Genomic DNA, 24,663 nt, shown 5'->3' with positions numbered 1-24,663 from the left:
CCAAATATCAGAGATCAGACAGGTGAGATTTTCAAACTCCCTTTTCTCAAATGAGGAAAAGTGGACAAAGAACCAGCTGATTCTCAAAGGACGAAAAATCAGCATGAACAAAGCTGTTCCTGTAGCACCTGGTCCTAGATTTGGAGACGTTGAACCTCCGTCCAGATGGTTGGAGCTGGAACTCACTAACCATTGGATGTGTTTAGCTGAAGGTCCAGTGTGTATGGGGGCCTGCTGGAGTCTACTGAAACTAAGCTGAAGTTTAGAACCAACTTTATCTGGGGGGAGGTTCAGGGTCAAACCAGCGTCTATGACCACCCTTTATTCTAAACCTGTAGACAGGGACATGCCCATGAACAAACACATTCAAACACTCACACAACAAACTCCATTCCTTGTCTACGGGGGTCAGGCTGGTCCTGGACCAGTCCACATGTACCAGGTCGTGTCAAAAGGATGGAGGGTTGAAGTTTGTAAAGAGTCGTTTGCAGTGAATCCAAGCCGACTGTTTGACAGAGCAGCCTTTACAGACACATGAGAGACAACAGTGATACTGACATCTGCACAGAACAACCCAGAACCTGTGTGTCATAGTTGGATCAGTGTGTGAGTCCCTCTAGTGGATGTTGTGTAGTACTGTGTTGTCTTTGCTCCAGAGGTTTTTGTTCAGAGTTTTGCTGTTTCCTGTCACTGTGGGCTGCAGAGCACAGTAGTACACAGCAGAGTCTGACACTGCAGCAGAGGAGATGCTCATAGAGATGAGGTTTTTCTCCACATTAATCTTCAGTCCAGAAACATTTTCAATTCCTTTTGATCCTGAGGGTAAGTGTGAGATGAGGAGCTCTGGTGGTTTTCCTGGATATTGTCGATACCAGAAGAAATAATTAACACTCGACATTTGTTGAGAGTATTTATATGTGAGAGTAACAGAGTTTCCTTCTAAACTGGACTCTTCATTCTTGACTGGACTCAGACCTTCACAGTCGACACCTGAAGGAACAAACATCTGTGTTCAACTGAGTTTCATCCCAAACAAACATTATCAAGTGAAACATTGGAATTCAACTGAATCCTGTTGTTCTTTACCTGTGAGAACAACGAGTAGATGGAGATAAACCATCCAGTAATCCAGGTCCAGCATGTTGAATAAAGGGAATGTTCCTGGTTTGTAGATTGAACTGTGTTGAATAGATCAGTTGTTGTGTCTTGTGTAGTTCAGGATCAGATCAGCTCCTCCCTCAATTATTCACCAAGAGGTAGTGAGGGTGGTGAGTGGAGGAAGGGGTGATGATGATGATGATGATGATGATGATGATGAAGATGGTGAGGTAGAGGAGGGGTTGAGGTGAGCTCTTAGGTTCAGTTGTGTGTCATCAGCGTAACAATGAAAGCAGACGCCATGACGGCTGATGACACGACTGAGTGGCAGCATGTATAGAATGAAGAGGAGTGGGAGCAGGACAGACCCCTGAGGGACACCACAGGTGACCAGGGCTGTTGAGGACTCGGCATTACCCAGGCTGACAAACTCAGTCCTACTAGAGACAGGAGGTGAACCAGTCCATAGTGGTGTGACAGAGACCAGGATCAGTGTGGAGGCGGTTGAGGAGGATATGGTGGTCGATGGTTTCAATGGTCACAGTGGAGTTGAGGAGAATGAGCAGGAGAAGGAGAACCAGCATCTGCAGACATATCAAGGTCATTGGTGACCCCGACTAGTCAGTTTGTGAGAACGGAAACCAGACTGGAACTTTTCATAGAGGGAATGAGGTTGAAGATGGTCTTGTAGTTGTGAGGCTACAGCTCTGTGGAACACCTTGGAAAGAAATGGGAGATGGGCTGGTAGGTGGAGAGGAGACCAGCGTCCAGATGAGGTTTTTTCAGGAGAGCTTTAATGACCAAGGACAAGTTGGGGGGACAGACCAAGGACAGTTTTCCTGTTTTCTTCTGTTGTCATATTTATGGTTATTTGTCCTTTCAATGGTCTGGACCAAGGTACTGTTTGTGTCTGGAGTTGGTCAGTAGCTCAGCACCACTAATGGAGTAGGATGGTTCAATGAGGACAATCAAAGTCTACGTGGACAGGAAAGGTGAAGGTGGTACTTAGGTTCAGACTGTGTTCTGTTGTGGAGAAAAGACTCCCTGGGTGGATTCTTCTAAACTGGGACAGCATTTGTTGTGTTTTCCTCTGAAGGTGAACAGTGTGTGAGTCCCTCTATTGGATGTTGTGTAGTACTGTGTTGTCTTTGCTCCAGAGGTTTTTGTTCAGAGTTTTGCTGTTTCCTGTCACTGTGGGCCTAATAATAATAATCATTCACTTCCTGTTTATACCAGTATAAAGTTGGATTTGCGTCACTGGTCTCAAATGTACATTGTAGAGTCAGTGTGAGTCCTTGAACAGCAGTGACATCTCCTGTTGGCTGGGTCACTTTGTCTTCTCCTTTACACTCTGGGGAAGAACAGAACATGCAGAGGAAGAGATGAATCAATACAGATGATTGATTCCAGTTGAACAGTCAGTAGGTTTCTAGAGTTACCTATCCAGAGAGTCAGAATCAGGATGTTTCTCAGCCAGTGTTTCATGTCTGCAGTGAGAGGGGAGGAGACAGACCAAGAACATTCACATCTTCTCAATTCTTTGTTTGTTTCTCCTCAAGTTTTCACAGTGACTCCTCCCCTCCGGTATTTTCCCCTCCCACCAGAGTCCTGATTGGATGAGTCTGGTAAACTGACGTTGTTATCAGGGTCTAAGTTGACATTCTGTCTTTGTTCATGTGATTGTAGGTCACTTCCCAACAGCAGTGAGTCCGTGTTCAATACTATTGTAGGAAGTCAGAAGGTCCTGGTTCAGGGTCCAGGTGGACCAGGACCTTTCTCTGTGCAGTTTTCCTGTTTTCCTCTGGTTGACACTGGTTTCCTCTGTTGTCATATTCATGGTTATTTGTCCTTTCAATGGTCTGGACCAAGGTACATTTTGTGTCTGGAGTTGGTCAGTAGCTCAGCACCACTAATGGAGTAGGATGGTTCAATGAGGACAATCAAAGTCTTCGTGGACAGGAAAGGTGAAGGTGGTACTTTGATCAGACTGTGTTCTGTTGTGGAAAACAGACTCCCTGGGTGGATTCTTCTAAACTGGGACAGCATTTGTTGTGTTTTCCTCTGAAGGTGAACAGTGTGTGAGTCCCTCTAGTGGATGTTGTGTAGTACTGTGTTGTCTTTGCTCCAGAGGTTTTTGTTCAGAGTTTTGCTGTTTCCTGTCACTGTGGGCCTCACAGCACAGTAGTACACAGCAGAGTCTGACACATGAAGCTTCTGGATCTTCAGAGGAGCTGATCTTGATGTTTGATCCAGTGTGGATGTGAATCTTTCCTTGAACGTCTCTGCTGTGGTTCCTTGGTCCAGTGTGAGTCGGTTCAGGATGAATGTGGGTCGACTGTTTCCTTCCTGTTTGTACCAGTACAGAGAATTAGTGGTAGAACTGCTGTTGTATCGACAGCCCAGAGTTACTGCCTCTCCTTCAGCTCCCGTCACATCTCCTTGTGGTTGCATCACGTTGTCTTTTTGGCCTCTGCATTCTGTAAAACAGCCACAAACAGTGTCAGTGTTCTGTTGGAGAATCCAGCCAGTGTGTGACTGATATCAGCCAAACACAGTGGGTTCATACCAAGGCACAGAGCAGCCAACAACACCCAGATAAACAGAGCTGTCATATGGGCAGTGCAGAGGAACTGTGAGCTCCAACCAGTCCAAAGAAGGCACTGATCTGTGTTTAGTCTGCATCAACACTCAGGTGGTGGATTAGAAGGTGGAGTCTGATCACTGGGACTCATTCACTCCTCCCAGTGTTTCCTCCTCCTGACACATTGACCTGTTCATCAGCCGCTCTCAGGTCAAATCTGATCAAACCAACACTGACACTGTGTCACCTTCTAAATGTCCAGGACACAGTCCCAGTCCAACTAGATTTTCAGGCCAAATGTTCCAGTCAGCTCAGGTTTGTACCTGTAAATGTGTTGACAATGTGTCCAGTCCTTGAGTGAATTCTTGGATTGGAACCTGAGCTCTGTTGGAGACCCAGGAATTCTTTTGGAGGCAGTGAAGGGCTTTCAGAAGGTCCACTACTCCTGATGTTTTCTCTACAAGCAAACAACATTTGGTGAAATGGTCACAACTAGAAGACGCTTCTGTAGATGCTTTGCTGCAGGACAATTTCAATGACAGTGTTTATGTTGAGAAGGTTCAAAGACATTGAGTCCATTGTGCCATGTCTTCAGGATGTCTTCTTCACTAAACCACACAGACGTACTATTTCCATTCTTCCAGGCCCAGACATGTGTTGGCCCTGACACTTCAGACTGATGGACATTAGGAAGGTATTTTGTGTACTGGTCCAGACTAATGGGGTCTGACAGGACCTTTTGGCCGTGGACGGGCCTCCTCGTGGACATGATTCAAGTCTCAGGTGAGGAAGGTGGTTTTTCTACAGACGTCAATGTGGCTTTAATTTCCTGACTTGTGTAGACCTGTGGATGCTCCAGATAGAGGCTCATCTCACTTCCAAATTAGGATCTGAAGATCAATCCAAAAGGTTCAGGGAGGTGCCTTCAAAGTCGTGTAAAGAAGCTGGTACATTGAGACCAGACGGGTTGGTGAAACCCCAACAGATTTGTGTTCCTTCACCTTTAACAGCTACAACTCTGGGATGTTGGTTTGGGTTCTTCACACCAACATCCTGCTTGAGGTTCTTCCACAACATTTCTCTGTTGGTTCTTGAACGTTCCTTGGTAGAACCCCTTGTGTTGAGGGTCATGTCTTGATGAATGATCGTCTTTAGGTTGAACTTCAGAATCCACTGGTTGAATGAGCGATTCCAAAGTGTCCTGGTCTGGAAGACCAAAGCAGACCCAAGTCCTGCTGGTGCTGCACTGTGTTTGACAGATGGATCCGGTTCTGATGTAGGAATGAAGTGTTTCTGTCAGATTCACACACAACTGGACTCTTCAGTGTTGGATTTTACAAAGTGATACTTACTGAAGTTGTGTCTATGCTGGTTTTCATGGGACAGACTCACACATTTCTCTGAAGGACTTGTCAGATGAATATGTGTGGATTTGGAGAATCCAAGGTTCAGTAGGATTGGTGAAGCTCGGCATCTGTAAACCATAGATTATTATTGATTATTGATGAATGATGGACTTATGATGGTTAGAAGCTGAGTCTTTCTGCTGTTGTCACATTGTGACAACTTGAAAGTTGCACCAAACACACACACCCCTGTAACATGCCTGTTCGCTTCCGGATCCACCCCGGAAATTGTCACCACATCCGCATCATCACCTCATTCACTCCGAGTTAGTGGCAGTTTTCAAGTACTCCCCCATACCCGCATTCCGCGGTCAAGTCGGCACGGCACGGAGTTTCGGAAGCGTCGGAGCAACAGCTCATAGATCAGACAACAGTACGGTAGTTAAACCTGTTACAACGTCCGCTGAAACCGTCATATCTCTTACCAACTCCATTCATCTCCGTCCATTCTCCCATTGGCTCATCACATCCATCCCACTGCAGCAGAAGACAGTCACACTCCAGCAGCAATAACCCAGACCGGATTACCGACTGACTGGACTGGACTGAGTGACAGGCTGACTGACTGTGACAGGACAGTGGAGGACAGAGTTGTGAGTAATTAAGGTTTTTTTCTGCTCTCTTGTTTTTTAAAAAAAAAAAAAAAAAACCTGAATTGAACTGTACGCTTGTTTTTTGTTTTGGTTTTTTTTTTTACCAAGGAACTGAAACAAACTGAAACTAACTGAATTTTTTTTTTTTTTTTTTTTTTTTTGAGAAACTGAAAACTGAAAACCCAAAGTGGAATTTTTTGTTTAAATGGACTGAGCTGTTTTTCTTTTATTACCTTTTTCTTTCTAAAGAATTTTTGCTTGGTTGGTGGATTTTTTTGAGTTTGGACTTTGGGGGGGGAAACTTGGTGTTGAATTTGTGCTTGGAATTTGAGTTTTGTGCATTCATTGTTTAATATCTGATTTTGAATTTTAAATGGTTTAAATGTGTGCTTTCTTTTTTTGTAAATTACCACTTGCATCCTTTGTGGAGTTTGAGTAATAACAAACAGACAAAATTAAATAACCAAAAAAACAAAGACTCAAGCATACACAAAAGTCTGACTTAAAATGACTGACTTCACATCTCAAATGTCAGGAGAGAGACCTGGCTGGCACCTCTAAGAAAATCAATATAATAAAATAATATAAAATAAATAAATTAAAGCTTCAGACTCAAACTGTCACAACATGTTGACCTTGAAGTGAATCTCCAGGGTTTGGGTAAGTAAAGTAAGTAAGTAAAGTAAATTTTATTTATAGAGCACTTTTCACAGACAGAGTCACAAAGTGCTTTATCAATTCAAATCAGAATCAAATTAAGTTTACAGAGACCCAACAGAATCCTTCAGGAGCAGACACTTGTGATTGGTGACAGTGGCGAGGAAAAACTTCCCTTTAACAGCAGAAACCTGGAGCAGACCCAGACTCCTGAAGGATGGCTGTCTGCCTTGACCAGTTGGGGTTAAAGAGAGAGAGAGAGAGTAAAGGAGGAGAAAAGAGAGAGCGATAGAGATATATTGCTGCTGTCCTTCGAAGAGTGCGGACGTGTTTTCACTCTGCTCCTTGCTTACCCTGTTTCTCTGCTCGTGCCTCTGAGTTAGCGTGTCTTCGTCTATTTTTAAGATGCCTCACTGCAGAGACTGCCAGGAGCACCTGCAGAAAATTGCGGCACTTCAAACAAAGATATTTCAACTAGAAGAGGAGAATAACACTACGGTACCGTGGACTCCAATTGTGAATCTCCCAGCAAAGAAGATACGCTATCAGTTAAGTGACACTTCGATGCGAACACTGGTAGCTGTACCTAATGGTGACAGAAAAGCCACTGCACAGAAGAGATGGAAGAACTGTCACAAAAATGATAAACGACCCGGGATAGACAGTCCACACGGGTGGCCGTCACTAGCTTCCAGCGCTAAGGCGAACGCTGTTAGCCAGGGAGCTAACACCCCAAAGCCGCTGTCAGCACATAGAATCCCGTTTCCGCTGAACGAACCTCAATACGACCCGTTTCCCCGGTCATCAACCCCACGCCGGTCGGACAGGACAAGGCGCCGGGGAGGCGGGGGAGCGCTGCAGCGGGACAGGACGAGACGAGACAGCACCGTGCTACATCAGAGAGCTAACGGTGGGAAACGGCGCACTACCAGCAGGCTGAAAGAGAATAACAGGCCGCCCCAGCAGAAACAAGTAAGTCAGCCAACCACACTGATAGTAGGAGACAGAGCTGTGAAGAACATCTACCTTGGTAAAAGAAATACCAGAAGGTGCTGCTTCCCTAAGGAGATGATTTGGGAAATAACTGTAAAAATCCCTGAAATACTGTCTACAAACCAAACCGCAAACAAGATCATAATTCATGCAGGAGAAAATGACATTTCTAGACAACAGACAGAGACGCTGAAGCAAGACTTTAATGAACTACTAAAATTGCTGAGTGCCATAGACATCGAAGCATACATCAGTGGCCCCCTACCACCAGTCAATGGCAGAGTCAATCAATTTAGCAGGCTCCTGGCATTGAACAGATGGCTGTCAACTGCTTGCCTGAAGCACAAGGTGAACTTTATTGACAACTTCAATGTTTTCTGGGAGAGAAAAGGGCTTTTTCAGCGAAATGGAGTGCGTCTGAACAGACATGGAGCAAAACTGTTTAGTTCACACATCCACTACTCGATCTGCCATCCAACCGTGGCAAAGCATCAAACCACTATGGTCCCGCAGACCAATACTGCTCCTCCACCGCGGACCATCAACGTGGCCCCACAAACCATCGAGGCACCACTAACCAACATGCCACAGGGGTTGGAGGAGACATCACAGGACAGACCCAGCACATCACCATCAACACCTGAGGAAGAACAACTTCCAAAAACACTGAACCACTCTCCCATTTCCTCCAGCTCCCCCTCACCTCCCCCCTGCTCGTTCAATCCCAGGATGACCAAATTAATAAATGCCGGTCTTACTATAGTAGCGAGCCCACAGCTACTGTGCCCAGAACCATCACACCCCCAACACACTCCCTTGGCCAGTCCCAAACTGAAGCCCAAATCACCAAAGACCAAACCCCCCCCACCACCCCCAGTTCCCCCACGGACTATGTGGAAGAAGAAGAACAGCTGTGGGACTTCAGATCTGCACAGACCTGCCCCGGTCACCAGGCAACTTCTATTAGAAGACTATGTGCTTCTCCTGAACAGCTGTGGGACCCTAGACCCGCACTGCCCCCCCCCCCCCCCCCCTCTGGTCAGTGGAACAACTATGGGACCTCGGACCCGTACAGCCCCCCCCGGTCAGCGGGCTAACTCAGCCGAACGACTACGGGACTCTAGAATCATACCTGCCCCCACCGGTCAGCGGGCTGCCTCCATTCGAAGATCCTATGCTGTCCCTGTTTTAAATACTAACAGACCAAGAAAACACTACTCAGGTTATAGACACTTTAGAGTCATCAACACCCATCATAGACCCGATCCACAGCCCATCTCAGAGCACCTACAGTTAAATGTAGGGTTGCTAAATGTCAGATCACTGACTAATAAATCCTTCATAATTAATGATCTGATAATGGAAAAAAACCTACACTGTATGTTTCTAGTGGAGACATGGTTAAACAGTTTCACTGGAGTAGCAACGCTGATAGAGACGTGTCCTCCAAACTACAAACATTATCAGTCAGTCAGACATAATAGAAAGGGGGGTGGACTAGCTGCCATTCTATCCACGTCACTTATATGCAGTGACATTGACTTAGGTGAATTCACATCTTTTGAATATCTGGCTGTTGAATTCAAAACACAATTATCTCTGTTTGTAATCACAGTATACAGACCACCTAAACATTCTTCACTGTTCTTTCAGGAATTCTCAGAGCTTATCTCACTAAGTATCACTAGATGTGAAAGACTAATAATACACGGGGACTTAAATATTCATATTAATAAGAAAAATGACCCCAAGGCTTTGGAGCTTATGAACTTAATGGACAGGTTTGGACTAGAACAGCATGTAAAGGATCCCACACACCAACTTGGTAACACCCTTGACTTAGTGATAACAGCAAGAGTTAATATCGACAAGGTTACAGTAACCGAAGTGCCCATATCTGACCATCACTGTGTGTACTTTGACGCCAGCCTGATGTTAACAGAGACCAGAAAACAGGCTGTAATCAAAAAATGGGTATTAGATGACAGAGCTGAAGAAAAGTTTATGAACATAATGCGAACAGTGGCACCTAACAACCTAGACTGCTCTTTAAATTCCATGGTGGACAATTTTAACAATGCACTATCATCTGCTTTGGATGCTGTTGCTCCGTTAAGGGTTAAAAGGAAGTCGAAGGTCAGAATTTCCCCATGGCTAGGCAGCAGCACTGTTAGTCAAAACAAACAAACCTGTGGGAGAGCTGAGAGAAAATGGAGAAAAACCAAACTTACAGTTGACTATGATGCATATAAACTTGCAATTACCACCTATAATCAATCCATTCGAGTTGCAAGAAAAGATTACTTCTCCAAAATTATCACAGAGAATGCTGGAAATTCCAAAATATTATTCTCCACTATCGACAAGCTGCTCAACACCCCCCCCACCCCACTACAGCCCTCCACATCCAAGTGCGAGGAGCTTGCAGTGTTCTTCAAGGACAAAATAAGTTCAATCAGACCCAGCATTAATTCCACCACATTAACAGATGCTGTCTGCAGTCCCTGTACTGTGACCATGGGAAAATTCACCTGCATTACATCAGCAGAACTCTACCGAACTGTCAGGGAATGTAACTCCTCAACCTCATGTGTCGATCCAATTCCCACTGCATTCTTTAAGAGAATATTTGACAGCGTCTCAGATCATTTACTCCAAATCATAAACAAATCTCTTCATACTGGCATCTTTCCAGATGCCTTCAAAACAGCTGTTATCAAACCCTTACTAAAGAAACCTAACCTTGACAGTAACGCTATGACCAGTTTTCGTCCTATATCTAATCTCCCGTTCATAGGCAAAGTACTGGAAAAGATAGTCTCTGCTCAAATAAATCACTATCTCAAAGAGAATAACATCTTAGAGGAATTCCAATCAGGCTTCAGGGCTGGTCATAGCACTGAGACCGCCCTCACCAAAATAATCAGTGACCTCAGGCTCAACTCTGATGCCAACAAGGTCTCAATCCTGGTCCTCCTTGACCTAAGTGCTGCATTTGATACAATTGATCATGACATCCTGATTAATCGGCTAGAAAAGCTCGTAGGTTTCTCTGACAGTGTACTACAGTGGTTCAAAACGTATATTAAGGGAAGACAGTACTACGTCAGGCTTGGAGATCACGTGTCAAACACACATGATACATGCTATGGGGTTCCACAAGGGAGCTGCCTGGGTCTACTACTATTCTCCTTATATATGCCACCACTTGGAGATATCATCAGAAAACATAATGTTAGCTTCCATAGCTACGCGGACGACACACAAATATACATCTCCGCAGAACCCAATGACGTGACAGCCATCCATTCCATTACAAACTGCCTCACAGCAATGAATCAGTGGATGTGCAGGAACTTTCTGAAACTGAATGAGGAAAAAACTGAAATCCTGCTTGTTGGCCCAAAAGCAAAAAGGGAAATGCTGATGAGTAGGATGGGCAAACTCACTTCCTGGATCAAACCAGAAGTGACAAGTCTGGGAGTCATTATAGACTCAGACTTAAACTTTAAGTCCCACATAAAGAAAGTCACTAAAACGTTATTCTTCCACCTCAGAAACATAGCCAAAGTAATGCCGGTTATAAATCGAAAGGATGCTGAAAAACTGGTCCATGCTTTTATCTCCAGCAGACTGGACTACTGTAATGCACTCCTTACAGGTCTCCCAAAAAGCAGCACAGACAGACTTCAGCTGATTCAGAACTCTGCAGCTAGGTTATGAACCAAAACCAAGAAGAGAGAGCACATTACTCCAGTGTTGGTTTCCCTGCACTGGCTACCGGTAACCTAAAGAATTGATTTTAAGATACTACTCCTCACGTATAAAGCTCTAAATGGAACCGGACCAAGTTCCATTGCAAACTCACTGATCAATTATGTACAAACTAGAACACTGAGGTCATCAAACGCAGGTTTACTAGCGACTCACAGAAATATTACAAAGAAAATGGGGGATGCAGCCTTTACTAACTATGCGCCAAAGTTATGGAATACAATTCCAAAAGACATTAGAGAAGCCAGTTCACTGAATATATTTAAAACCAAATTAAAAACATTTTTATTCTCATTAGCCTTTGAAAGGAGATAAAATGGGGTCACAATTCAGGAACCAGGAATGTGTGGTTTTTCATTTTTATTTTATTTTATTGTATTTCTGTTTTTATTTTTTTATTTTACTGTATTTCAAATTTCATCTTATTTCTTGCACTTCAAAAATTCTATGTATAATCAAATATTTTAATGTGTGCTGCTTTTATTTTTATTTTATTGTATTTCTCACATTTCATCTTATTTCTTGCACTTCAAAAATTCTATGTATAATCAAATATTTTAATGTGCGCTGCTTTTATTTTTATTTTATTGTATTTCTCACATTTCATCTTATTTCTTGCACTTCAAAAATTCTATGCATAATCAAATATTTTAATGTGGGCTGTTTTTATATTTATTTTTATTTTATTGTATTTCTAATCAAATCTAAATGTATTTTAATATTGTATTTTTTTCAATCAATGTGAAGCACTTTGGGCTACAATTTCTGTATGAAAGGTGCTATACAAATAAAGTTTATTATTATTATTATTATTATTATTATTATTATTATTATTATTATTATTATTATATAGAGAGACTGGGGGGGGGGGGGTGACACATGGAGTACGTTATGATGAATACATAGAGTGTAATCAGTTTGTGGTGGTCCTGGGTCAGGTGGGAGACTAAAAAGCCTTTTTGAACAGGAGGGTTTTGAGGTGTTTCTTACAGCTCTCTACAGAGTCCATGGACCGTAGGTGTAGAGGCAGGTCATTCCATAGACGTGGTGCCACAGCTTTAAAAGACCTGTCACCGCGTGTGCTAAAACAGGTGCGTGGAACCATCAGCAGGTGCTGTCCTGAAGACCTCAAGCTACGAGTCGAGCTGTAGGGCTGGATCAGGGAAGCAATGTATGCAGGGGCCTGGCCATGTAGGGCCCGGAAAGTTAGCACAAGAATTTTGAAATGAAGACTATATAGAACGGAGCCAGTGGAGAGATTTAAGAATGGGAGTGATGTGGGTTCTCCTGTTTGTGCGGGTCAGGAGCCTGGCAGCAGAGTTCTGGACAAACTGTAGACGGGCCAGCTCCTTCTTGTTTAAGCATGTAAGCATGTGGGTGGTTCTTTGCTGATGACACCTCAGTCTATAACAGTGCAGTGGGTTTGTCCATGTCTCCAGAGGTCAGATGTTGGAACTGATGTTCAATATCAATCAGCTGTGAGTGTTTTATTGACCTCTGATTTTTGTGATGTTCACAAATGAAACCAAACTGCTATACCATTTTAAAAAAAACCTCTACAATCGGTAGGACCACACTGAGCTGGACAAGAGCTTCTGTTCCAAACATCTCACATCACAATGGATCATCACCGACCTGAATGTGAACAGTGTGTGAGTCCCTATAGTGGATGTTGTATAGTACTGTGTTGTCTTTGCTCCGGAGGTTTTATTTCAGTTTTGCTGTTTCCTGTCACTGTGGGCTTCACAGCACAGTAGTACACAGCAGAGTCTGACACTGCAGCAGAGGAGACGCTCATAGAGATGAGGTTTTTCTCAACATTAATCTTTAGTCCAGAAAAATGTTCAATTCCTGTTGATCCTGAGGGTGTGTGTGAGATGAGGAGTTCTGGTGGTTTTCCTGGATATTGTCGATACCAGAAGAAATAAGCACTAAGTACTTGTTGAGAGTATTTATATGTGAGAGTAACAGAGTTTCCTTCTAAACTGGACTCTTCATTCTTGACTGGACTCAGATCTTCACAGTCGACAACTGAAGGAACAAACATCTGTGTTAGACTGAGTTTCATCCCAAACAAACATTATCAAGTGAAACATTGGAATTCAACTGAATCCTGTTGTTCTTTACCTGTGAGAACAACCAGTAGATGGAGATAAACCATCCAGTAATCCAGGTCCAGCATGTTGAATAAAGGGAATGTTCCTGGTTTGTAGATTGAACTGTGTTGAATAGATCAGTTGTTGTGTCTTGTGTAGTTCAGAATCAGATCAGCTCCTCCCTCAATTATTCATCAAGAGGTAGTGAGGGTGGTGGACGGAGGAAGGGGTGATGACGATGATGATAATGATGATGATGATGATGAAGATGATGAGATAGAGGAAGGGTTGAGGTGAGCTCTTAGGTTCAGTTGTGTGTCATCAGCGTAACAATGAAAGCAGACACCATGACGGCTGATGACACGGCTGAGTGGCAGCATGTATAGGATGAAGAGGAGTGGGACCAGGACAGACCCCTGAGGGACACCACAGGTGACCAGGGCTGTTGAGGACTCGGCATTACCCAGGCTGACACACTCAGTCCTACCAGAGACAGGAGGTGAACCAGTCCATAGTGGTGTGACAGAGACCAGTATCAGTGTGGAGGCTGTTCAGGAGGATGTGGTGATTGATGGTGTAAAAGGTCACAGTGAGGCTGAGGAGAATGAGCAGGGGAAGGAGAACCAGCATCTGCAGACATACCAAGGTCATTGGTGACCCCGACTAGTTCAGTTTCTGAGAATGGAAACCAGACTGGAACTATTCATAGAGGGAGTGAAGTTGAAGATGGTCTTGTAGTTGTGAGTCAAAAGTTTTTTGGAACACCTTGGAAAGGAATGGGAGACAGTAGATGGGCCGGTAGGTGGAGAGGAGACCAGCGTCCAGATGAGGTTTTATCAGGAGAGATTTGATGACCAAGGACAAGTTGGGGGATCGACCAAAGACAGTTTACCTTTTTTCCTCTGGTTGACACTGGTTTCCTCTGTTGTCATATTCATGGTTACTTGTCCTTTCAATGGTCTGGACCAAGGTACTGTTTGTGTCTGGAGTTGGTCAGTAGCTCAGCACCACTGATGGAGTAGGATGGTTCAATGAGGACAATCAAAGTCTACGTGGACAGGAAAGGTGAAGGTGGTACTTTGGTCAGACTGCGTTCTGTTGTGGAGAACAGACTCACTGGGTGGATTCTTCTAAACTGGGACAGCATTTGTTGTGTTTTCCTCTGAAGGTGAACAGTGTGTGAGTCCCTCTAGTGGATGTTGTGTAGTACTGTGTTGTCTTTGCTCCAGAGGTTTTTGTTCAGAGTTTTGCTGTTTCCTGTCACTGTGGGCTGCAGAGCACAGTAGTACACAGCAGAGTCTGACACATGAAGCTTCTGGATCTTCAGAGGAAATGAGGTCTGGTTGATCTCGGCGTCAAATCTGTCATCCTGGAACTCAGGAGCTTTAATTGTTGCTGATCCTGATCTGTATCTCTGTAACATGTATCTGGGATAATCATTCACTTCTTGTTTGTACCAGTACAGATATGCATTAGTGCTGCTGGTCTCAAATGCACATTGTAGAGTCAGTGTGAGTCCTTGAACAGCAGTGACATCTCCTGTTGGCTGGGTCACTTTGTCTTCTCCTTTACACTCTGGGGAAGAACAGAACATGCAGAGGAAGAGATGAATCAATACAGATGATTGATTAAAGTTGAACAGTCAGTAGGTTTCTAGAGTTACCTATCCAGAGAGTCAGAATCAGGATGTTTCTCAGCCAGTGTTTCATGTCTGCAGTGAGAGGGGAGGAGACAGACCAAGAACATTCACATCTTCTCAATTCTCTGTTTATTTCTCCTCAGGTCCTCACATTGACTCCTCCCCTCAGGTATTTTCCCCTCCCAGCAGAGTCATGATTGGACGAGTGGAGTAAAGTGACATTCAATGTAATGAGTGGTCCAGACCTCAGGTGAAGGTGTGTTCATCTGGACAGGTGACCAGTTGATCCCAGCTGATGTATGTGTTTGTTCCAGGTCCACTTGTGTTCATTGCTCTGTGTTCAATCTGCTGCACTTCTGTATCTGAGTCCAGAAAACACACCCAGTGGTCATTCTCCCACTGTGCATGTGATGATAGAGAGCACAGGAAGTGGATGAGGTGGACCAGTGAAGAAAAGGAGGGAACAATGAAGGAACCAATGAACAACACTTTGTTAGCTACACAAATGGTTCGGCTCTAGATGGTGTCGGTCTGATCTAGGACAGAGAAGTTTCTGTGTTCAGGTGGGGGAGTTTTCCTCCCCTTCTACTCCCCTCACCTGTGGGGTCCCTCAGGGGTCCATTTTGGGCCCAGTCCTTTTATTACTGTACATGCTCCTGTTAGATCCTGTCTTTATAAATATGGTATCTGTTTCCACTGTTACACGGATGATACACAAATCTATCTGCTGTTCAAAGGTAACTCCACTACCTCTGAGGTGTTTTCTGGAACATGTACAGCAGTGGTGTTGAACTCATTTTAGTTCAGTTCCACATTCAGCCCAATTTGATCTGCAGTGGGCCGGACCAGTCAAATAAAAACAGTGAAAGAATTAGAATTATATTATGATCAGGTTTACATCTACAAAGTTTCCTTAAAAATCTGAATAACATGAACAACTTGAATTGTCTTAAGAATAACAAGTGCAATTTTAACAATATTCTGCCTGGATTTATCAGTTTATCATTTACACATGTGCATTACAGTCGCATAAAACATTTAATAACAGGCGGAATGTTGGTAAAATTGCATTTACTTTTCTCAAGACATTTCCATCTGTTCATATTTGTTCAGGTTGTTCACATTTTTTGTAAAAGTATTGTTTGGTAATGTAAACATTTCATGTAACTTTCCTTTTTTTTTTTTACCAAAAAAAAAACAGAAAAGTTGTTGTCATTATTTATAGGTTCTTATGATAATATTTTACTGGTTCTGACCCATTTGAAATCCAATTGGACTGTATGTGTCTGTATGTGGAACCTGAATTAAAATGGTTTTGACACCATTTATTGTTAATTTCTTCATTGTAATTTTTGCATTTCACAAATTCATCCCGTGGGCCAGATCGGATCCTTTGGCGGGCCAGATTTTGCCCTCGGGCCGCATGTTTGACACCTGTGGTCAAGAGGATGTTCAGAGTTGGATGGCACATAGTTTTCTGAACTGGAATGAAAAGAAAACTGAAAATGTAATGTTTGGACCCCCTTGACCTCAAGCCACCCCTAGTATTGACCTGGGCCCCCGGGGCCCCTACAACAAACCTGCTGGGTGATTTTTGACAGCACCTTCACATCTAATAATCAAATAAATGCAGTTTTTAGAGCTAGTTTCTTTCAGCTCAGAATCCATACTGAAGTCAAGACTTGAGTCTCCCTCAAAGACTTTGAGAAGGTGATCCATGCTTTGGTCTGGTCTGGTCTAGACCTGTACTCAGGTGTCTCTCAGTCTCTGCTGTCTCGCCTTCAGTTGGTCCAAAATGCTGCTTCCTTCCTCTTAACTGGCACACTTAAGCCAGAGTGTATGACACCTGTTTTAGCCTCTACACTGGCTCCCAGTTCGTTTTAGAATTGATTTTCAGATTTGACTGTTTGTTTTGAAGTCATTCCATGGGTTGGCACCTTCTTATCTTTCTGATCTTTTAATTGGTCACACTCCTTCTTGTTGACTGAGGTCAGCTGACCAGTCTCTCCTGGTTTTTCCAAGGTCCAGACTGAAGAACGGGGGGTGGGGGTGGGCTTTTCTGGAACTGCTCCTAAATGATTGAACAGCCTACCTCTCCATATCAGGACCTCACCTACAGTTGATACTTTTAAACTCATCTAAAAACCCATTTTTATTGTTTGGCTTTTAAACCGGATTGAGAATCGACTTTTTGGTATTTTGTTTATTTTATTTGACTTCATTTTTTTTTTATTTTTCCTGTGTAGATTTTAGTGTCTGTTTTTTATTTCTATTCCTGCTTTGAATCTGTACAACACTTTGGAAAACATCTGTTGTTTTTAACTTTGCTTTATTTATAAAATTGACTTGACTTGAAAATTGAAAGATGATGCAGTTGATTTGGATTGGAATAAGATTGAGGGGCGGAGCCAAGAAGGGGGAGGAGCAAAAGTAACAAAGCACACTGAGGAGGACAGACGAGGAGTCTGAGTTAAATCCAGAAGGAAATCTAATGTGAAAACAGAATGTAAATGTGTTGATGTCAGTGGTGGAAGCCTGGCTGGATTCATGTCCAGGACAGAACGCTCTGTTTCCTGGAGTCTGTGGAGGACACATCTCACATACTTGGTTTCCTGGACTTCCACACCTGCACATCATTCAGAGCTAAGTGTCCACCACCTGTGGAGTTCTCTGAGCTCCCCTTTTGTTCGTCCTCTTTGGACACTTGGACCCATATCTATAACTGTCCTCCTCATTCCCATCTCCCACCACCAGGACAGAACTGTAAGAACAAAGACAACGTCCACACCTGACCTTCTGCCCCGGAATTAAACCCATGAACCCTCCCACTAACTCACACTAACTCACATTAACTCACTTTAACTCACACTGACTCCCAAGACCAAGGAAAGGTTGGGGGGACAGACCAAGGTCAGTTTTCCTGTTTTCCTCTGGTTGACACTGGTTTCCTCTGTTGTCATATTCATGGTTATTTGTCCTTTCAATGGTCTGGACCAAGGTACTGTTTGTGTCTGGAGTTGGTCAGTAGCTCAGCACCACTAATGGAGTAGGATGGTTCAATGAGGACAATCAAAGTCTACGTGGACAGGAAAGGTGAAGGTGGTACTTTGGTCAGACTGTTCTGTTGTGGAGAACAGACTCACTGGGTGGATTCTTCTAAACTGGGACAGCATTTGTTGTGTTTTCCTCTGAAGGTGAACAGTGTGTGAGTCCCTCTAGTGGATGTTGTGTAGTACTGTGTTGTCTTTGCTCCAGGGGTTTTTGTTCAGAGTTTTGCTGTTTCCTGTCACTGTGGGCTTCACAGCACAGTAGTACACAGCAGAGTCTGACACTGCAGCAGAGGAGATGCTCATAGAGATGAGGTTTTTCTCCACATTAATCTTCAGTCCAGACACGATTTCAATTCCTGTTGATCCTGAGGATGAGTGTGAGATGAGGAGCTCTGGTGGTTTTCCAGGATATTGTCGATACCAGAAGAAATTATAAACATTAGACATTTGTTGAGCGTATTTATATATGAGAGTAACAGAGTTTCCTTCTAAACTGGACTCTTCATTCTTGACTGGACTCAGTTCTTCACAGTCGATACCTGGAAAAGACAGAGTTCTGTTAATTCAACCTGGAATAAAGTCAATCAGTGAATCCTGTTTCAAAGCTGTTTAAATGTGACTGGTACAGAACCAAACATACGTGTTGTAATGGTTAGAATCAACCCATAAACCATCCAGTAATCCAGGTCCAGCATGTTGAATAAAGGGAATGTTCCTGGTTTGTAGATTGAACTGTGTTGAATAGATCAGTTGTTGTGTCTTGTGTAGTTCAGGATCAGATCAGCTCCTCCTCCTCCTCTTCTTCCTCCTCCTCCTCCTCCTCCTCTTCAGTGTCTCCTCTGTTACTGGTCCAGTCTTTTTGTTCCTCCTATGTATGGATGGCTTTGGTTCAGATCTCTACATCTGTCCATCCTTCTGCTCTGAGCTCTTAGACCATGAGTTTGTCCAGTCCAGATCAGATGATGCTCTGACCTCCTTTACCGTTCCAAATCAAAGGCAAACCCAGCTGATTGGACCTGTGGAAATACTGGAGTGGAAGTGGAACAGGAAGTGACTTCAACATGAAACTGAATGTAGAGACTCCATTAATGGATCAACATGATCCTTTGTCCATAAAGGTCAGTGAAGGGGTGTCCATCTGTCCATGTCCAGGTGGATTTATTCCTCTAATGCTGCTATATTGACCTTCATAATGTCTGATAGATGAGGACGGAATAGGACTCAACACACCTGATAACCTGAAGCCACCATCTACAGTTCCTGAATGAAATCAAGGTTTGGGACAGTATGTCGTGAGCAGAGGAACCTCATATTTAGACCCATTGATCATGGAACCTGAAAACCCATCAAATGAGTTGCTAATCAGTGACAGAGCTGGGATGGAAATGTGTGGATCACTCCCAAAGAACAAGATGTCATCTGCATAAAGCATCACTTTCTGTGACATGGGCCCAACACGTACGCCAGGGAAGTTGGGATCTTAGAGGATGGTGGCAGCTACTGGTTCTCCAGCCAAACTGAGGGTGGGGAGGCGGGGTCTCCCTGGTCACAGCTGTAGACAAGCTACAGTAGGAGGAGATGAGTGCATTAGTAGCTTCTCCACAAATGTGTCCATGTGTGACTTGGTCATGGGAAGGTTGATGAGATGAGTTGGAGGTTTTGCCACTTCTCTGGGACAGGTGGAAGCACACAGAGTTTGAAAAACACCAACTCCTCAACAGAGGAAACCCAAAGCTACTGTAGAATAAGGCTGGGATCTGTGTGTTTAGTGTCATCAGCTGGTTTGGCACTGATGTGTGTTTGAGGAGAGTGTGACTCCTCCCACAGTGTTTGATTGGCAGCTGTAGCCACAGTGACTGTGATCAAACAGGAATGAGCAGAATCCATCTGATATGAAGCTGTGGGTTCAATCCCACTTCCCTCCTCTGTGCAGAGTAGTCAGATCTGTGTGTTCAGGTTTTTGTACAGCCTCTTCTCCACTTTGGATCACTGTGTTTCTAGAGCACAGTAGTACAGAGCTGTGTCTGCCAGGGTTAGGACTGGGATGGTCAGCTGTGTGGTCTGGCCTGGTGTTTGGGATTTAAATCGGCCGTCACGGATATACTGAGATGGGGAATTCTTTGCTCCTTTCCAGAGGATAAAGTGAGGAGGCTGAAGGTCAGAATGCTGCCTGTACCAGTGAAGGACAATGCCACTACCAGATGTTTCATATTGACATCTGAGTGTGACAGGTTCTCCTTCTCTTCCACTGACTTCAGCTTCAACAGGATGAATCTTGTTTCCAGATATTAGACCTGAAACAGGAAGAGGAATGAAGCTGAGTTATGCTGACAAATGGGAGCCCCATAAATACATTGACCTTCAACACATGTTGTGTTACCAAAGCCCAGAGCAGTGAGAAGAATCCACAGCCAATGTTCCATCTGTACGACAAGGTTTAAATCAACAGGACAAAGTGGCTGATGTTCAACATTCAGTGTGAGAACTGTTCTCTGCACAGCAGCAGTTATTATTGACTGAATGGTTGAACACAGTGCACAAGTCACACAGCACTGACTTGATGATTTCACCCTCTAGTGGATGTTGTGTAGTACTGTGTTGTTTTTGCTCCAGAGGTTTTTGTTCAGAGTTTTGCTGTTTCCTGTCACTGTGGGCTGCAGAGCACAGTAGTACACAGCAGAGTCTGACACATGAAGCTTCTGGATCTTCAGAGGAAATGAGGTCTGGTTGATCTTGGCCTCAAATCTGTCGTCCTGGTACTCAGGAGTTTTATATGTTTCTGATCCTGATCTAAGTCTATGTAACATGTATCTGGGATAATCATTAACTTCCTGTTTGTACCAAAACAAAGTTGGATTATTGCTGCTGGTCTCAAATGTACATTGTAGAGTCAGTGTGAGTCCTTGAACAGCAGTGACATCTCCTGTTGGCTGGGTCACTTTGTCTTCTCCTTTACACTCTGGGGAAGAACAGAACATGCAGAGGAAGAGAGGAATCAATACAGATGATTGATTCCAGTTGAACAGTCAGTAGGTTTCTAGAGTTACCTATCCAGAGAGTCAGAATCAGGATGTTTCTCAGCCAGTGTTTCATGTCTGCAGTGAGAGGGGAGGAGACAGACCAAGAACACTGATCCTCTGATGGATCTGGGCCTTCACATCATTGGTCCTTCCTCTTTATCATCTGATGACGACTCCAACCTCTACATCACATTTACATTTGACATGTTCACATCAGCAGCAAACGACTGACGACTTATTAGACAAAGTCATTTTATTAATACAATGCATTTCATGCACAAACACAAACGTCCTTGTCATAAATAAAAGGACAATTCATCAGTGTTTAAACCAGTGAAACATCATCATATATGTTACATCAATAAATGATAGAATGAACCAGTTATTGAAAGGATTGACAGACCCTCCAGTTCTCCAAAACCACATAGTATAAATACTAGTAGTAGTAGTTTATTTCGAGCACATAGAATCATCAGATAACAAAGAATCCTACAACATGGTCAAAACAAATAAATAAATACAAATTTTTTGCGCTGAAAAAGGAGTGGGAAGAAGTATAACTTATTGACCCCCACCCCCTTTTTACAAACTAATGATCAAACTAGATCCGCCTCCTTTGCTTTGTTAACACACATTTTCCTCCGTATATTTTTTTACAATAACACAAAACATCCATAAAAACCGCTCATATACACTTTTTTTTTAGTCGCCTCACACACAATCAGATTTGCAATAATCAACCACTTTCAATATAAACTATAATATACATATCCACCCCAAATATTTACTCCAATACAAGGATCAATAAATATGATAGTATCTTCCTATCATGATAACCAATTAAATATAATATCTTATTTTATGCGTACTTCTAATGTTCTATATTTTGTTATTATTAAAAACTCATACAACAATCAAGATGGAACAGTTGAATGAGAAGAACCTGGAAAGTGTTTTCAGCCTGTGTTCAACTTTCTACAATTTGGGTCAGTCCAACACCTGTAGGGGGTTTATTCCAGTTGGTTTTGTCTGAACAGATAGTAACAGTATCTCCATGTTTGGTCTGGACTCTAGACTGGACTAGACCTGAACCCAGGTTGGCCTTCATTGGTTTATGTTTAATTACTTGAATTGTTTGTTCATTCTTTTGTGTGTTTTATTTGTTATTGTGTCGGTGAACAGCACTTTGATCAACTGTGTTGTTTTTAAAGAGTTTCCATCCTACAGAAAACCTGGAAAAGACAACTGTTGTTCCACTGCAGTGATGCAGCCAGTCCAAAGTGTGTCTCCAGATGGACCTGGATAAAGCCCTCAGTATGGTCCTGTTGGCACCTGTCCTATCAGATGGTGGAAAATCCTGTCTGTTTGGTGTTGGCCTGTCTGAGGAGTCTCCAAATTCTCTTGCCAAGAGTCTGTTCGAATTCCACTGGATCCAAGTCCATCTGCAAAGTGTTGACAATAGTGAGTCGGTGAACATGACATGAGTCGTATCAGATGATGACGGATGAGGTTCCAAACTGAGGAACATGTCAGTGTCCAATGACAGGAACAGAATTAGTCCTCATTATCTGAGACCCAGGAATTCTATTGGAGGCAGTGAAGGGCTTTCAGAAGGTCCACTACTCCTGATGTTTCCTCTACAAGCAAACAACATTTGGTCAAATGGTCACAACTAGAAGACGTTTCTGTAGATGCTTTGCTGCAGGACAATTTCAATGACAGTGTTTATGTTGAGAAGGTTCAAAGACATTGAGTCCATTGTGTCATGTCTTCAGGATGTCTTCTTCACTAAACCACACAGACGTACTATTTCCATTCTTCCAGGCCCAGACATGTGTTGGCCCTGACACTTCAGACTGATGGACATTAGGAAGGTATTTTGTGTACTGGTCCAGACTAATGGGGTCTGACAAGGACAGGTTGGGGGACAGACCAAGGACAGTTGTGTATATGAACCTGAACCAGTGACTGTTGCGGTGGGTCAGTAGTGTTGTCCAATCCACAGTTGAATATGGAGTGCAGGGGTGTGTTGTGATGATGCATTTGTTCCAAAGCAGATGGCAGAGTGGTAGAGGACATGGAGCCCTTTCATGTTGATCTGTCAATAACAGGACCACAATCCAACATGGGTGGGACGGTCATTTGAACCAGTATTTGTCTGTCCGAGGAAGTGAAAGAGGAGCACATTCTATAGAGGAAACTGATGTTGGATTGAACCTTGGACTGCAGTCGCTCACTGTGGAGTCAAAAGGACAGAGTGATGTGGAGACAGATTCACAGACATTTGGACTCGGTGACCTGGTCTAGAGGGGTCCCATCCAGAGTGGACACAGTGGGGGTCTGTGAAGGTACGTGGGCCTTCTTACCAAACCACATGACCTTGTTTTTGGATGTGTTTAGCTGAAGGTCCAGTCTGTATGGGGGCCTGCTGGAGTCTACTGAAACTAAGCTGAAGTTTAGAACCAACTCTATCTGGGGGGAGATTCAGGGTCAAACCAGCGTCTATGAAAACCCTTTATTCCAAACCTGTAGACAGGGGCATGACCATGAACAAACACATTCAAACACTAACACAACAAACTCCATTCCTGGTCTACGGGGGGTCAGGCTGGTCCTGGACCAGTCCACATGTACCAAGTCATGTCAAAAGGATGGAGGGGTGAAGTTTGTGAAGAGTCGTTTGCAGTGAATCCAAGCCGACTGTTTGACAGAGCAGCCTTTACAGACACATGAGAGACAACAGTGATACTGACATCTGCACAGAACAACCCAGAACCTGTGTGTCATGGTTGGATCAGTGTGTGAGTCCCTCTAGTGGATGTTGTGTAGTACTGTGTTGTCTTTGCTCCAGAGGTTTTTGTTCAGAGTTTTGCTGTTTCCTGTCACTGTGGGCCTCACAGCACAGTAGTACACAGCAGAGTCTGACACTGCAGCAGAGGAGATCTGCACTTGGACCTTTTCTCCGTGTGCTTCCACAAACAGTCTTTGGATTGATGCATTTTTTGTTCCAAGGTGAGAGATTAGAAACTCAGTTGGCTTTCCTGGATATTGTCGATACCAGAAGAACTGATCAGTGACTGTCACTGTTTTAGAGTATTTATATATGAGAGTAACAGAGTTTCCTTCTAAACTGAACTCTTCATTCTTGACTGGACTCAATTCTTCACAGTCGACACCTGGAAAAGACAGTTCTGTTAATTCAACCTGGAATAAAGTCAATCAGTGAATCCTGTTTCAAAGCTGTTTAAATGTGACTGGTACAGAACCAAACATACGTGTTGTAATGGTTAGAATCAACCCATAAACCATCCAGTAATCCAGGTCCAGCATGTTGAATAAAGGGAATGTTCCTGGTTTGTAGATTGAACTGTGCTGAATAGATCAGTTGTTGTGTCTTGTGTAGTTCAGAATCAGATCAGCTCCTCCCTCAATTATTCACCAAGAGGTAGTGAGGGTGGTGAGTGGAGGAAGGGGTGATGATGATGATGCTGATGAAGATTGTGAGGTAGAGGAGGGGTTGAGTGTAGCTCTTAGGTTCAGTTGTGTGTCATCAGCGTAACAATGAAAGCAGACGCCATGACGGCTGATGACACGGCTGAGTGCCAGCATGTATAGGATGAAGAGGAGTGGGACCAGGACAGACCCCTGAGGGACACCACAGGTGACCAGGGCTGCTGAGGACTTGGCATTACCCAGGCTGAACCACTCAGTCCTACCAGAGACAGGAGATGAACCAGTCCATAGTGGTGTGACAGA

General features: G+C 43.6%; 2 protein-coding genes and 4 gene segments (V, D, J or C); 1 reads left to right on the top strand and 5 right to left on the bottom strand.

The window, feature by feature from the left end:
- LOC115437229 (dual specificity protein phosphatase 18) overlaps positions 1 to 24,663 on the top strand; it is a 165,060-nt gene that overhangs the window by 67,918 nt on the left and 72,479 nt on the right. The gene's annotated exons all lie outside the window — the stretch shown is intronic.
- On the bottom strand, positions 701 to 3,737 carry LOC115437451 (uncharacterized; the record flags this gene model as incomplete). The annotated part of the gene is made up of 6 exons (XM_030160663.1): positions 3,665 to 3,737; positions 3,250 to 3,575; positions 1,540 to 1,682; positions 1,251 to 1,418; positions 1,087 to 1,178; positions 701 to 990 (listed from the first exon to the last, which is right to left on the bottom strand). Coding segments are annotated over exons 1-6 (1,065 nt in total), but the record flags the coding sequence as incomplete, so codon positions are not given.
- Positions 13,506 to 14,942, bottom strand: LOC115437450 (T-cell receptor alpha chain V region CTL-F3-like). The segment is given in 4 exon segments: positions 13,506 to 13,614; positions 13,686 to 13,793; positions 14,449 to 14,773; positions 14,862 to 14,942. Coding segments are annotated over 4 exon segments (588 nt in total).
- On the bottom strand, positions 17,818 to 18,666 carry LOC115437449 (Ig kappa chain V region K-25-like). The segment is given in 3 exon segments: positions 17,818 to 17,913; positions 18,143 to 18,426; positions 18,528 to 18,666. Coding segments are annotated over 3 exon segments (435 nt in total).
- LOC115437266 (T cell receptor alpha variable 38-1-like) lies at positions 19,522 to 20,403 on the bottom strand. The segment is given in 2 exon segments: positions 19,522 to 20,181; positions 20,268 to 20,403. Coding segments are annotated over 2 exon segments (351 nt in total).
- Positions 20,533 to 21,011, bottom strand: LOC115437259 (T-cell receptor alpha chain V region CTL-F3-like; the record flags this gene model as incomplete). The annotated part of the segment is given in 2 exon segments: positions 20,533 to 20,846; positions 20,935 to 21,011. Coding segments are annotated over 2 exon segments (360 nt in total), but the record flags the coding sequence as incomplete, so codon positions are not given.

The sequence above is a fragment of the Sphaeramia orbicularis genome, chromosome 17 (genome assembly GCF_902148855.1).
Source record: "Sphaeramia orbicularis chromosome 17, fSphaOr1.1, whole genome shotgun sequence".
NCBI lineage: Eukaryota > Metazoa > Chordata > Actinopteri > Kurtiformes > Apogonidae > Sphaeramia > Sphaeramia orbicularis.
This window is presented reverse-complemented; position numbering and strand designations above follow the sequence as displayed.